General features: G+C 31.7%; 1 protein-coding gene across 1 annotated transcript in view; it reads right to left on the reverse strand.

Moving 5' to 3' along the window:
• The window catches only part of LOC107731306 (methyl-CpG-binding domain protein 2-like), a 34,357-nt gene that overhangs the window by 9,827 nt on the left and 10,629 nt on the right, over nucleotides 1–13,901 (reverse strand). Inside the window, exons 2-5 of the mRNA XM_016542359.1 lie at nucleotides 10,617–10,801; nucleotides 4,501–4,754; nucleotides 3,042–3,132; nucleotides 2,797–2,974 (exon numbers count right to left, since the gene is read on the reverse strand). Of these exons, the coding sequence (XP_016397845.1) occupies nucleotides 2,797–2,974; nucleotides 3,042–3,132; nucleotides 4,501–4,754; nucleotides 10,617–10,801 (708 nt within the window). The remainder of the gene's footprint in view (nucleotides 1–2,796; nucleotides 2,975–3,041; nucleotides 3,133–4,500; nucleotides 4,755–10,616; nucleotides 10,802–13,901) is intronic.

Consider the following 13,901-nt stretch of genomic DNA (forward strand, 5'->3'; position numbering starts at 1 on the left):
CTCTCACTCACACACACACACACACACACACGCTGAATGTGTGTGCATCTACTGCCATCTTGTGTTTTGGACAAGAAAACCATCTGAAGACGTTGAGCTGGCAGGAGAGATTTTGACTATTATCAATCTACCAGCCATATTTCAGGATAGGAAACATATCTGTGTCAACAATAACAGAACTATTAATAGACAATGAAATCATTATAATAAATAAATAATAATAAATTAAATAATGTAAAATAAAAATAAAAAAGTGAAATAAATAAATAAAATAATTACACATTTAAATAAATATTTACAATAATTAAACATGTAAATAAACAAATAAATTAAATAAATAAATAAATAAATAAAATCATAATACTGAATTTGATACCAGAACTGCTCAAAACACCGATATTGACCTGCTGTTTTTCAAATAAGAACAAAAAAAAAAACTCTTTTAATATTTATTTATATAACCGAGTAGATTATATTGTTATAGATTATAGATTATATTGTTATAGATTATATAGATAAATTGTTTTATCTGTCAGGAATGACGTGTGTTTAACACAGAATTCTGAGCAGAAACAATATTATATAATTAATTTAAAAATAGTTAAATATTCTTAAACCAGATACTGTGTTCCTCATATTTTAAAAATGTAAAATTTGTAAATGTTTTATTTCATAACTTTCATCTGCAGAACAGCCGGCATTGTAGTCTACTCTCCCAGGATCAGGAAACAGTCCTCCATAAAATGTGCTGCAGTGTAACACATTAATCATGTTTACATCTAACCAACCATCAAAACAAAGATGACATTCAGAATATTTCGTTCAAAAAGTTTGCATTAATAGGACTGGACATAAATAAAATAAATAAATAAATTGCAAAAAATATATATAATAAAACAAAAAAAATGTAAACTAAATAAAAATAAATGAAATGTAAATAAATAATTAAATATTTAAAATTTTACAATTTTAAATATATAAATTAAATATAAATAAATACATTTAAAATAAAAAAATGTAAAATAAATTAATAACATTTCAAATAATTAAATAACATTTCAAATAAATAATTAAGTAATATTTAAAATAATTAAATAAATAAAAATTGTAATGTTATTAAATACATTAATAATAAATAAATAAATTTTTTAAAATAATAAAAAAAAATTAAAATTATGTAAATTTTATATAAATAAATAAATATCTTTTTTTCCTATTTTATTTTAAAAACTCAAATCCCATCACATTTCATTTACTCTGGCAGAAAGACTGAAAATGTGCTATTGGTCCATTACAGTCGTTCCAGATCTATCCGACTCATTTATTCAAAGTCTTCTGCTAACCAGCGCTATAGCCAGTGTTTAACCACTACACCACAGCACAGGCCCAGTGTCTCAGTGAAATGACTCTCGCGCATCAATCTCAGGAGAAGCGGGAAGGTTTTTGGCTCGGCTTGAACTGTGACACTTATTCCCGACGCCTTGATTGAGAGGAACCCCCGATGAATGCATAAAACATTCACACGTTCCCTCGCCTCACTGCTGAATTATGAAGGAATATTAAAAGAGCGGATGATCTCAGAACTTCACAGAAAACAATGCATTATAAGGTGCCTTACAAGGCATCATTAATGCATTCAAATTAAAAGAATAAAATATATAGGCACAATTCATGCATTAAAACTAAAACATAAAATATAACATTAGATTATTAAATATGAAATGAAAAACTTTTATTTTATATAAAAAAGTTTTATATAAAATATTTTATTTAGGCCTATTTTATATAGGCACAATTAATGCATTAAAAGTAAAAAATTAAATATATAGGCACAATTAATGCATTAAAAGTAAAAAAAATTAAATATATAGGCACAAGTAATGCATTAAAAGTAAAAAATTAAATATATAGGCACACTTAATGCATTAAAATTAAATATATAGGCACAAGTAATGCATTAAAAGTAAAACATTAAATATATAGGCACAATGCATTAAAAGTAAAAAATTAAATATATAGGCACAAGTAATGCATTAAAAGTAAAAAATTAAATATATAGGCACAAGTAATGCATTAAAAGTAAAAAATTAAATATATAGGCACAATGAATGCATTAAAAGTAAAAAATTTAATATATAGGCACAATGAATGCATTAAAAGTAAAAAAATTATATATATAGGCACAAGTAATGCATTAAAAGTAAAAAAATAAATATATAGGCACAATTAATGCATTAAAAGTAAAAAATTTAATATATAGGCACAATTAATTCATTAAAAGTAAAAAAAATAAATATATAGGCACAATTAATGCATTAAAAGTAAAAAAAATTAAATATATAGGCACAAGTAATGCATTAAAAGTAAAAAATTAAATATATAGGCAAAATTAATGCATTAAAAGTAAAAAATTAAATATATAGGCACAATGAATGCGTTACAATTAAAAAATAAAATATATATAGGCACAATCAATGCATTAAATTGAAACTATAAAATATAATATTAGATGAAAAATGTAGGCATAATGCATAAAAATAAAAAATATATAATATAATATTAGATGATGAAATATTAGATGAAAACCTTAGGCACAATTAATGCAATAAAAGTAAAAAATAAAATGTAATATTAGATGATAAAATATTAGATGAAGAAGATATTTTTATAATGTATTAAATATAAAGGCTATAAAGTAACGCATTTGATGTTTCATATACATTAATGTGGAGTGAGACTGATGCATTCTGTTAGAAACGAGCGAGGCTTTGACCTTTGACCTGTCAAGAGTCTTACCGTATGTCGTCGTCTGTGACGGTGAAGGCTTTGCAGAGCGGCTGCGATGTGTTCAGCCATATGCTCGGGTTCTTCTCGGCCGCCGAGGATGTCTGACCCGTGATGGGCGCCGAGCTCATGTGCAGAGCGCTAGCGATGGCCGACAGAAGCGTCTCGTCCGTCAAGTCCGGCCCCATACCTGCGCCACAGCACCCATGTTAGCCAGCGATCGCAAACGCATTCAAACCAGACCCAACCAGCCTTACTCTGTAAACCTCTGGGCAGATCCATCGTCCTGAGCGCTTCCTCCGACACGTCCGACGAGCGCAGGCCCTTCAGACGCTTCTCCCAGAACAGCTGCGCACACGAGACACAAGAACAGTCGGTGAGATTCAGACCACACTTCAGATTACTGCTAACTCAAATTAATTACACTCCTTTTTGTTAATTGAAATAAAGTCGAAATAAAATTAATTTAAATAAAATTAATTTAATTTAAATAAAATATTATATTATATTATATTAGAAAAAAACTTAAACTTACAATAGAGATGAAATAGAAACACTGAAATAAGTTATGCTGTTGAAGTTTATGCTGTAGGACTAAAGTTACTGAAACTGAAATAAAACAAATTACAACTAAAATGAATAAAAACATTTTTGTTAATTCAAATAAAGCAGAAATAAAATGAAATAAAATACATTTAAACAAAATAAATTCAATTTAAATAAAATAAAATATATTAGATAAAAACTTAAACTTACAATAGAGATAAAAATAGAAAAAATGAAATAAAATAAGTTTAATGTTGAAGTACTAAAATTACTGAAACTGAAATAAAACAAATTACAACTAAAATGAATAAAAAACATTTTTGATAATTGAAATAAAGCAGAAATAAAATGAAATAAAATACATTTAAACAAAATAAATTACATTTAAATAGATTATTATATTAGATAAAAACTAAAACTTACAATAGAGATAAAAATAGAAAAAATGAAATAAAATAAGTTTGAGTTGAAGTACTAAAAATACTAAAACTAAAATAAAACAAATTACAAAAAAAAAATACAACAAAATAGAAACATTAAAAAAATTACAAAAGCACACAATTTAAACCTAAACTAAAATTGAAATGAAAATGAAAAATATAAAACTAAAGGCTAATTCAAAACTAATTAATAAATGTTAAAGTTGAAGTACCAAAAGTTCTTAGATTAAACTGAAATAAAAATAAAGCTGAAGTAAAGTGTTTAAAAATTTTAAAAATGACAAAAGCACACAAAATTACTCAAATTAAAATTCAAACTGTAAACAAAAATAAAAGCTAATTCAAAACTAATTTATAATTAATAATACAAATAAAAAATACTATATATATATTATATTATATTACAATATAGTATGTTATTATTATACAAATATAATAAATACTATAAAATAAATACTTTATAAATAATACTCAAGTCAAACAACTCTGAATCAACATGACTGATAATGAGTCAATGATGAATGACAAAGAAGTAAATGCATTCCTCTAGAGTCCTGCACTAACATTAACATTATGCTCAAGGCTTTTAATGAGTCTAATTAGCCAAAGCGTCTGAATCCGGGCAGAGTGATAGTAAAGGTCAAATGTTGGGCTGAAAGCGCAGCACGTCACACAATCTGAGGAATTAAACACAGAAGCGGAGGAGCGTCGGTGTGTTTGCTGCTCAGACATCAGCGGCGGCCCGCGGGACACATGAACCGCAACAACCGCTCATAAACACAGCAGGAGTTATTAAATAAAGCTCGTCCATGAGCGCCGCGGGGCCTGTAGAGCTAAATCCTCCCTCGCTACTGGAATATATGAGACGGAGGAAAGAGCCAGCGGCTGCAACGGCTTCATTTACATCCAAACACTCCTGAAGAACAAATCCACCCTCAGCTATCAGAGCCGTGACCCTAATACTCCAGCGGCTGCTTAGGGCCCCTGTGGCCACCAGGGGGCCGCCAAGAGAAATTACAGCTTGGTTACAGTATATATTATGTCAGTAGTAGGGATGTAACGATTAACCGCGAGCCGGTTGAAAATCAATTCAAATATGTGACGATTCAAATCGGTTGAGATGCTAAACAAATCTTGAATGTATATCTGAGGGGAAATTACTGTCTTTAGAAAAGTTTAGATGGTGTTTTTTCTTTTCATCTTGCCTCTGTATGATGCATATTAAAGTTTATAAGTGCAGCGCTGCTTTGTTTACAGCGGTAACCAAGGAAACAGTGAATCATTGCTAAAAAATCGTGAATTGAATTGAATCGTGAGTTGAGTGAATTGTTACATCCCTAGTCAGTAGACAATGGGAATTATTAAAAATGCAATATTAAATGAAAATAAGCCCGGGCTGCAGGATGCAAGCAGAGCCAGTGTTAGAAACAGTTTTGCTGCTTCATATTTTTTTTTGGAACCTGTGATACTTTTTCAAGATTCTTTGATGAATAAAAAATTACTAACATTGATAATAAATCCGCATATTAGAATGATTTCTGAAGATCATGTGACACTGAAGACTGGAGTAATGATGCTGAAAATACAGCTGCGCATCACAGAAATACATTACAGTTTAACAGATATTCACATAGAAAACAGTTATTTTATATTGTAATAATATTTCACAATATTACTGCTTTTTCTGTATTTCTGATCAAATAAATGCAGGCTTGATGAGCAGAAGAGACTTCTTTAAAAAGTAATAAAAACCTTACTGTACTCCACTCCAATACCAACTCCTTTGAGTTATGATGATAATGAAAGTTAACAACATGTCAGTTAACAAGAAATGGCTAAAATAAAATAAAATAAAATTTTACTTAGACCAATAAATAAAATTAATACATAAAAAAAATCATAAATGCATAAAGAAAGAAATTAATTAATGCACAAATAAATAAATTCATGAATGCCTAAATAAATATAGAAATATTAAAAAATAAATAATTTACATAGACCCAAAAAAACATCATGAAATAACTTCATAAATGCATGGTTAGGGTTAAAAAAAATAAATAAATAATGCACTTTATAGAGCTGTCTAGAAAATAGCGCACAATCTGCAGATTTCTTATACAAATTTGCATTAAAACTTTGTTTTTAAAATATTCAATATCCAAAAACCTTTGAACCTCTGTGCACGTTTTTTCAGGAATAAAAAGACTCGATTCTGACTTTATTAAGATATTTTCTGCAGCAGGCATCATATTCGCAGGTCTAGTAAACAAGACTCCAAACAAACCGTCAGAAAAGCAAATTTCATCCAGCTTCCAGCTTTTAGTCTGAAATGTGATGAATCCACACATCCATCTCCGCAGCTCCTGTCTAACCAGAGACTGAAGGAGTGCAGAATGAGACACGAGTGAGACATGACTGATCCTTCAGCGTCCTCTGGTGGTTCCAATGCAACCAAACACCTTATTTAAGGATCTGCAAAACCTGATTCCTGAATGATGCCACTGGCTGGATGAACTTATTCTGTTGAAACCACTGACCGATTATTATCAGGTATTCCAAAGAGATGAATACTTCAGGCCAGTGTCATATTCAGACTAAATTAAACACATATTATGCTATATCATCTGCATTAACATGCGGTCTAATTATGGCTGCATTTATGCAATAATCTACAACAAGACAATATGAAACTCAGAGTTTCATTAACTGATATAACGCTGAAATATAAATATTAGAAGAAAGACTTAAAAGTTAAAAATGCTGCATTGCAACTAACTGAAATAAAAATAAGTTTAAGCTAACATAAACTAAGCATGAACAGCATTTATTAATCTTAGTTAATGGTTATTTCAACATTTACTAATGCATTATTGAAATCTAAAGTTGTGCTTGTTAACATTAGTTAATGCACTGTGAATTAACATGAACTAACAATGGATGACTGTACTTCCATTAACTGACATTAATAAAGATTAATAAATACTGTTATAAATGTGTTGTTCGTTGTTTGTTCGTGTTAGTTAATACATTAGAGAACGGTGAGCAGAATTCAGTTTGACAGTTCAGCTGAAATAAAACAAAGTTACGTTGTGTAAATGTCACGTCAATTAATAAGAACTGGTTTTAGAAAATAAAGAAAAGAAAAGAAAGAAGCATACAGTTTCCCATTAGTGAACAAGGAAGAAAACGATGCATTTACATATTTCACAACTGTCGAATATAAAATAAGGCAAATGTTTCCACAAATACACATATTTTTTGTCATTTTTGAACACGCATACATCAGGATCCAAACATGTGATTAATAAATAAATAAATAAAAATTCATTAAAACTATAAAAATAAACATAAATAAAATGTATGACAATAATATAAATAAAATTCATTAAAATAAAATTCTAAATAATCATAACGTAATCATAATCATAAATAATAATAAATACAGTTCATTAAAATAATGAATGAATGAATGAATAAATTAATTAATTAATAAAAGTATTATCAAGTTATCAATCATATGTTCTGTTGCTGATTATTTTAGTACATTTTTAGGAAATAATATGTACAATAGAACTGAGACTGCTCTCATTAGAGTTAAAAATGACCTGCTCTTATCATCTGATCGTGGTTGTATCTCTCTATTAGTGCTATTGGAACTGAAAATTTAGTGTTTAATCTTGTCATTTTGCATTATTGACACACTATTTTTGCATTTAATGCTGTACAGTTGCTTTGACACAATCTTTATTGTTAAAAGCACTATATAAATAAAGGTGACTTGACTTGACTTGACTACAATAAGTATTTGTTTAAAATAAATAAAATAAGTAAAATTCATTTAAATAAATACATAAAATGTATCAAAAATGACAAAAATAAATTACATTCATATAAATAAAGTTCATATACATAAAAGAAAGAAAAATAAATAAATAAAACTCATTAAACATAAACAAATAAATAATGTGAAATGGAAGATTCCATGTTTCTCATTTATAGTAGCAAAACTATTGATTTACAGATGTTTACAGATCATTCTCATTCAGCACTGCTCTGCAGATCCACATCACATTTGCTGTCATTAAACTGCAATACTGAAATTGTGTGTGTGTGTTCGTGTGTGTGTGTGTGTGGTACAAGTATTTCCTATGTTATGGGGACAAAATGGGGACATTTTTAGGTCCCCGTGAGGAAACAAGCTTATAAATCATTCAGAATGAAGTGTTTTGAGAATCTAAAAAATGCCTGTAGTTTTGTGTGAGGGGCAGGTTTAGGTGTAGGGTTAGAGTAAGAGGATAGAAAATACAGTTTGTACAGTAGAAAATCCATTACTCCTATGGAGAGTCCCCATTAAACATGGAAACCAGTGTGAGTATGTGAGTGTGAGTACGCGTTTGTGAGGCAGAAGTGTGTCACAGGGTGAGGCACATCACCACACCTCTATAACGTCCAGCATGACGAACACAGACCGGTTCTGGAGTCATAAATGCATGATCTCAGAGATCAGAGCCAAACCTTTCCTGCCTCATCCTTTCACTTTCAACCAGCTCATCACGAGCAAAGAATATAGAGAGTCTGCTGAACTGAAAATGAAAGCGTGTTGAATGTTGAGGTCATATCAGAGTCCTGAGAGAAATGCATGAGGAAGCGCACAGACACACTAACAGCCCACGCAATGACGCGCTTCACAGGATCAGCACGCAAAACTAAAGGACAAACGACCCGTACGAGAGCAGCTAACTGCAATAATGTTAGTCTGCAAATGTGTTTTGAAAAAAATAACTTCCTTATTTAAAATAAACTCACTGTGCCTATTTACACTGAGCCGCTGGGTTTTCTCTGATTGGATAGTCATTTAATCATGAAAAGATCGGGTGTGAATGCCCTCCGAAACGCATTTGAGATGGACTACAATCCGCTTGAGACATTTTCCAGATGCAGCTGAACAAGTGTAAATGCATCTGCTTGTTGAAGACACATGTAAATCACGCTCCTCTCAGAACTGTAAAAAATAAAGGTGTGAGAATGTGTTTTACCGGCTTACAGTAGCCAGATACCAGAGCGCTACTGCAACACACATCTCTACGCAACTCTACACAACTCTACGCATCTCTTTGCATCTCCATGCAACTCTTCATATCTCTACGCAACTCCCACGCAACTTTTTGCATCTCCACGCAACTCTACACAACTCTACGCATTTCCACGCATCTCTTTTAATCTCCACGCATCTCTACACAACACTTCACATCTCCACGCAGCTCCCCACGCAACTATTCGCATCTCCACGCTACTCTACACAACTCTTAACATCTCTACGCAACTCTACACAACTCTTCGCAACTCCACACAGCTCTTCTAATCTCCACGCAACCCTACGCATTTCTTTGTAACTCCACCCAACTCTACACAACTACACACAACTCTTCACATCTCCACATAACTCTACACAACTCTTCACATATCCACGCAGCTCTTCACATCTCCACACAACTCTACACAATTCTTCACATCTCCACACAACTCTTCGCATCTCCATGTAGCTCCCCATGCAACTCTTCGCATCTTCACACAACTCTTCGCATCTCAATGCATCTCTACACAACTCTACACACATCTCCCTGCAACTCTTCGAATCTCCACTCATCTCTACACAACTCTACACACATCTCCACGCAACTCTTCGCATCTCCACTCATCTCTACATAGGGTTGCAAAAAGGTGGACATTTTACAGTATATTTCGGAAATATTCCAGAAATTTTGGAAACTTTCCAGGATTTTTTGGAATATTCCAGGGATTTTTGGAAAGTTTCCGGAAATTTACCCAAAATTTTCCACCCCTTTGCAACCCTATCTCTACACAACTATCCACGCACCTCCACGAAACTTCACACATCTTTCCGCAACTCTACACAACTCTTCGCATCTCCACGCAACTCTACACAACTCTCCATGCAACTCACACATCTCCCCGCATCGGATAATTCTTGTTACCAGTACATATTGTGTATCTATGTTCAGCCACTCTGTCACGTAACCTCCTCTTGGTGAGTCTCACATAGAAACGATTACACGGACATTCCAATCTGTAAATTACACAGGTGGAAATGCAATTAATAAAGTCTGTGATCTCAAATTTCTTCTTGCGTCTTTTGTCCTCAAATGTATTAGTCCAGACCATATTTATACAATAATTACAATTACCACAGCTAAAATTCTCTCCACACAATCTCCACGCATCTCTACACAACTCTGCACTGATCTCCATGCAACTCCACTCTGTCCTTAAAAGTCTGTTCACCCAAAACTAGTAAAGAGATCATGAACAGGTGTAATTTAGGCTTTTATTTGCATATAAACACTGATCAGCTAACACTGTTTACAGCACTCAAATCCTGTCACGGAAGCTCAAGCATGTTTGCATGATGCACGAGAACCAGTGAGGTTCATTCTCCCGTGTCACATCATATGTATAAGCTTTTGTTTATGTTTGACGATCAATGTTTATATGTGAATAAAGCCTGAATTATATAAAGCAATCATGTCTCTTTAGAGGACTTTGATTAAACGGCTCAATTCATATGGATTTATTTTTGATCTGAGTTTTGGGTGAACAAACTTTCAATGGAGGGACAGGAATCTCTCAGATTTGATTATTTAAATATTTCATTTTCATGTTTGGACCGACATGAGGATGAGTAAATGATGACAGAATGTTCATTTTTGGGTGAAATATCCCTTTAAATACTGCTGTTCATCACCAATCAATTTCACTGCAGAAAATGACAAATCAAAATACCGTCACACAGGGATTTTCCAAACCCAATGAACAAACTAAAATGACCCGTGAGATGTGTGGCGTTCAGTACCTTGCTCAGGCTGAGGTTGTCGCTGCGCAGTCTCTGCTTGTTCTTCTGCATCTTGCTGGGCATTATTTTGCCCGTGCGGAAGTCGAAACATCCCAGATCCACCGAGTTCCCGAGGTAGCGGGATAACTGAGGTTTACTGCGGAACTTCTTTCCTGTGGGACTGGAGAAAAACACACATCAACACACCGACTGACTCAACCTAGTCTATTCTTAAAACACTTCTGACTTGATCATGGCGGTGAGTTTTGCACTAACAGAAAGAAGACTTCTGCTCACCAAGGCTGCATTTATTTGATTAAAAATACAGTAAAAACAAGGATATTGTGAAATATTATTGCAATTTAAAATAGCTGTTTTCTATGTGAATATCTGTTAAAATACAATTTATTCCTGTGATGCAAAGCTGAATTTTTTCCAGGCTTCAGTGTCATCATTTACAAGCATCATTTACGTTCCTTTATTGAAGTTGAAACAAGGTTTATTAGTTCACGTGAATCAAAGCCATGACCTTGATGCTCGAGCAGATCAGATACAGAAATTAACGACAGACAGAAACTGCAGTACTGTTCAAAAGTTTGTGGTTGGTACGATTTTATGAAATAGTCTCTTCTGTCTGTGTGTGTGTGTGTTAATTAGTTAGTTAACTAATAACCCTGGTTTCATTGTTACAGTATTGTATTAACAATATCATAACAAATCAGTATTATTTAACAATATTTTCTTACAACCATATAAAAATATCAATTATATAAGCTTCAGTTTAATATTCCCATACTTGTTTTTAAAGTTGTAAATAAAACAATAAAAAAATAAAAAATAAAACAAAGACCATTAGAGTATATTTTACACGAAAATACCATTTCAGATATTTTCTTCAAAATGTCTGATTTAATTCAATGTGTTACTTGCCATTTCTTAGTAATTATTTGTGAAAATTACAAGCAATTTCTCACACACAGATCCACTTCTCACATGAAGTCTTAATGCATGTTCCTGATCTTACGGTACATGATTCTTCTGTTTACACATAACAAACAAAGCATGCGCCAGCTGACCTCATCAATCCCTCGCATTATTTGTAACCACCTTCACACAGAGACATTTTCACCGGCCAATCAGTTGATCAGGGAGGAACTCAAGTCCCATCCTGCAGCTTCTCTCAGAGAGCGGTCATATATTTCAGAAGTGGAGTATGTTGTGAATGTGGTTTCTTGTTGATTTGAAGCTTTTCCAGCCTGAGACTAAAGCACTAATCAGCTCAGATAAAGCGCTGACCCTTGGACTGACCGCAGCAAACCAGACTTCAGCAGGACTAGTTAACCCGCAGTGACACGTCTGCACGGACTTACTCAGTCATTATGTAACGCCGTATCAGCAGCAAAGACTTTTCATGGAGGGACTGAAATAATAACAATTCAAGTTTTATTTGTATCGCACTTGTCACAACACATGCTGTTACAAAGTAGCTTCACAGAAAAAGCACGTTTCAATCAGCGTTATTTTAGTATCATTAAGATACTATTATAGTTTTATTTCAAATATTTTGAATTAGTTCATTTTAATTTGTGTATTTTCTGTTTTAATTTTAATTTTAGTTAGTTTATTAATTTTGTCATTTGATTTTTTTTAAATGTCTATATAGTTTTTATTCATTTTAATTTTAAACTAAAGTTAAACTAAATTAAAATGTGAAATGTTGTTTTGGAAACTAGCTGAAATAAAATAAATAGATTAAACAAAACATTCATTAATTTTAATATACTTTCTTTAAGTTAATTTTAAGTTATAATAAGAAATAATAATAAAAATATTAATTATTAATTAGCAGATGTGGCCAAACTGCAACAGGAGAACAAATATGAGAGAAATAAATATTATACAAAATTAAAAAGGCAGGAAATGTAAATTCATTTTAATATACTTTCTTTAAGTTAATTTTAAGTTATAGTAAGAAATAATAATAAAAATAAATATTCCACAAAATTAAAAGGTAGAAAATGTAATTTATTATGAATAAGATAAATAGTTTAATATAACATTTTTTAAATATTCTTAAAACATAATGACAATTAATTATAATTAAACAAAATATTACTAATTTTTAAATGCATTTTCAACTGTAATTAAAGTTTAATCAATTATGTTAATTATTGTAATTAGCAGATGTGGCCAAACTGCAACAGGAGAACAAATATGAGAGAAATAAATACTCTACAAAATTATTATTACGATTAAAATACAAAAGAAAAAAATACAAATACAATTTTTTTTTTTTATTCTTAAAAACATCAGATGACAGTGAATTATAATAATTTAACCAATTGTATTTGTTTCATTGTTAATGGAGCTTTATGGGTGGTATTTAATATGAACATGACATCTGTTGCCAATAAGTGTTTACATTTCATGAGTGTAAACGTTTGTTAATGCATGTAAACAAGCCCTTTGAGAATGAAAATAATAAAGCAGGAATCTGAGTCTCAGCAGCATATGAACCATTAAACTCGTGTTTTTTTAATTGTCAAGCTGCAAAACTGCGACGGTAGCAGAAGAGCAGCCGGTGAAGGCTCAGAGCGATCAGGTGAGAATCTGCAGAAAAATCATTCGCAGCAGCAACAGACGAGCCACAAACACTGCATGAGTCAGAGATGAGTCAAAACTGAGAAAACACACACTCTCTCTCTCTCTCACTCTTTAAGTTATAATAAGAAATAATAATAAAAATATTAATTATTAATTAGCAGATGTGGCCAAACTGCAACAGGAGAACAAATATGAGAGAAATAAATACTCTACAAAATTATTATTACGATTAAAATACAAAAGAAAAAAATACAAATACAATTTTTTTTTTATTCTTAAAAACATCAAATGACAGTGAATTATAATAATTTAACCAATTGTATTTGTTTCATTGTTAATGGAGTTTTATGGGTGGTATTTAATATGAACATGACATCTGTTGCCAATAAGTGTTTACATTTCATGAGTGTAAATGTTTGTTAATGCATGTAAACAAGCCCTTTGAGAATGAAAATAATAAAGCAGGAATCTGAGTCTCAGCAGCATATGAACCATTAAACTCGTGTTTTTTTAATTGTCAAGCTGCAAAACTGCGACGGTAGCAGAAGAGCAGCCGGTGAAGGCTCAGAGCGATCAGGTGAGAATCTGCAGAAAAATCATTCGCAGCAGCAACAGACGAGCCACAAACACTGCATGAGTCAGAGATGAGTCAAAACTGAGAAAACACACACACTCTC

Source organism: Sinocyclocheilus rhinocerous, unplaced genomic scaffold (assembly GCF_001515625.1).
Source record: "Sinocyclocheilus rhinocerous isolate Xijiao unplaced genomic scaffold, SAMN03320098_v1.1 scaffold2594, whole genome shotgun sequence".
NCBI lineage: Eukaryota > Metazoa > Chordata > Actinopteri > Cypriniformes > Cyprinidae > Sinocyclocheilus > Sinocyclocheilus rhinocerous.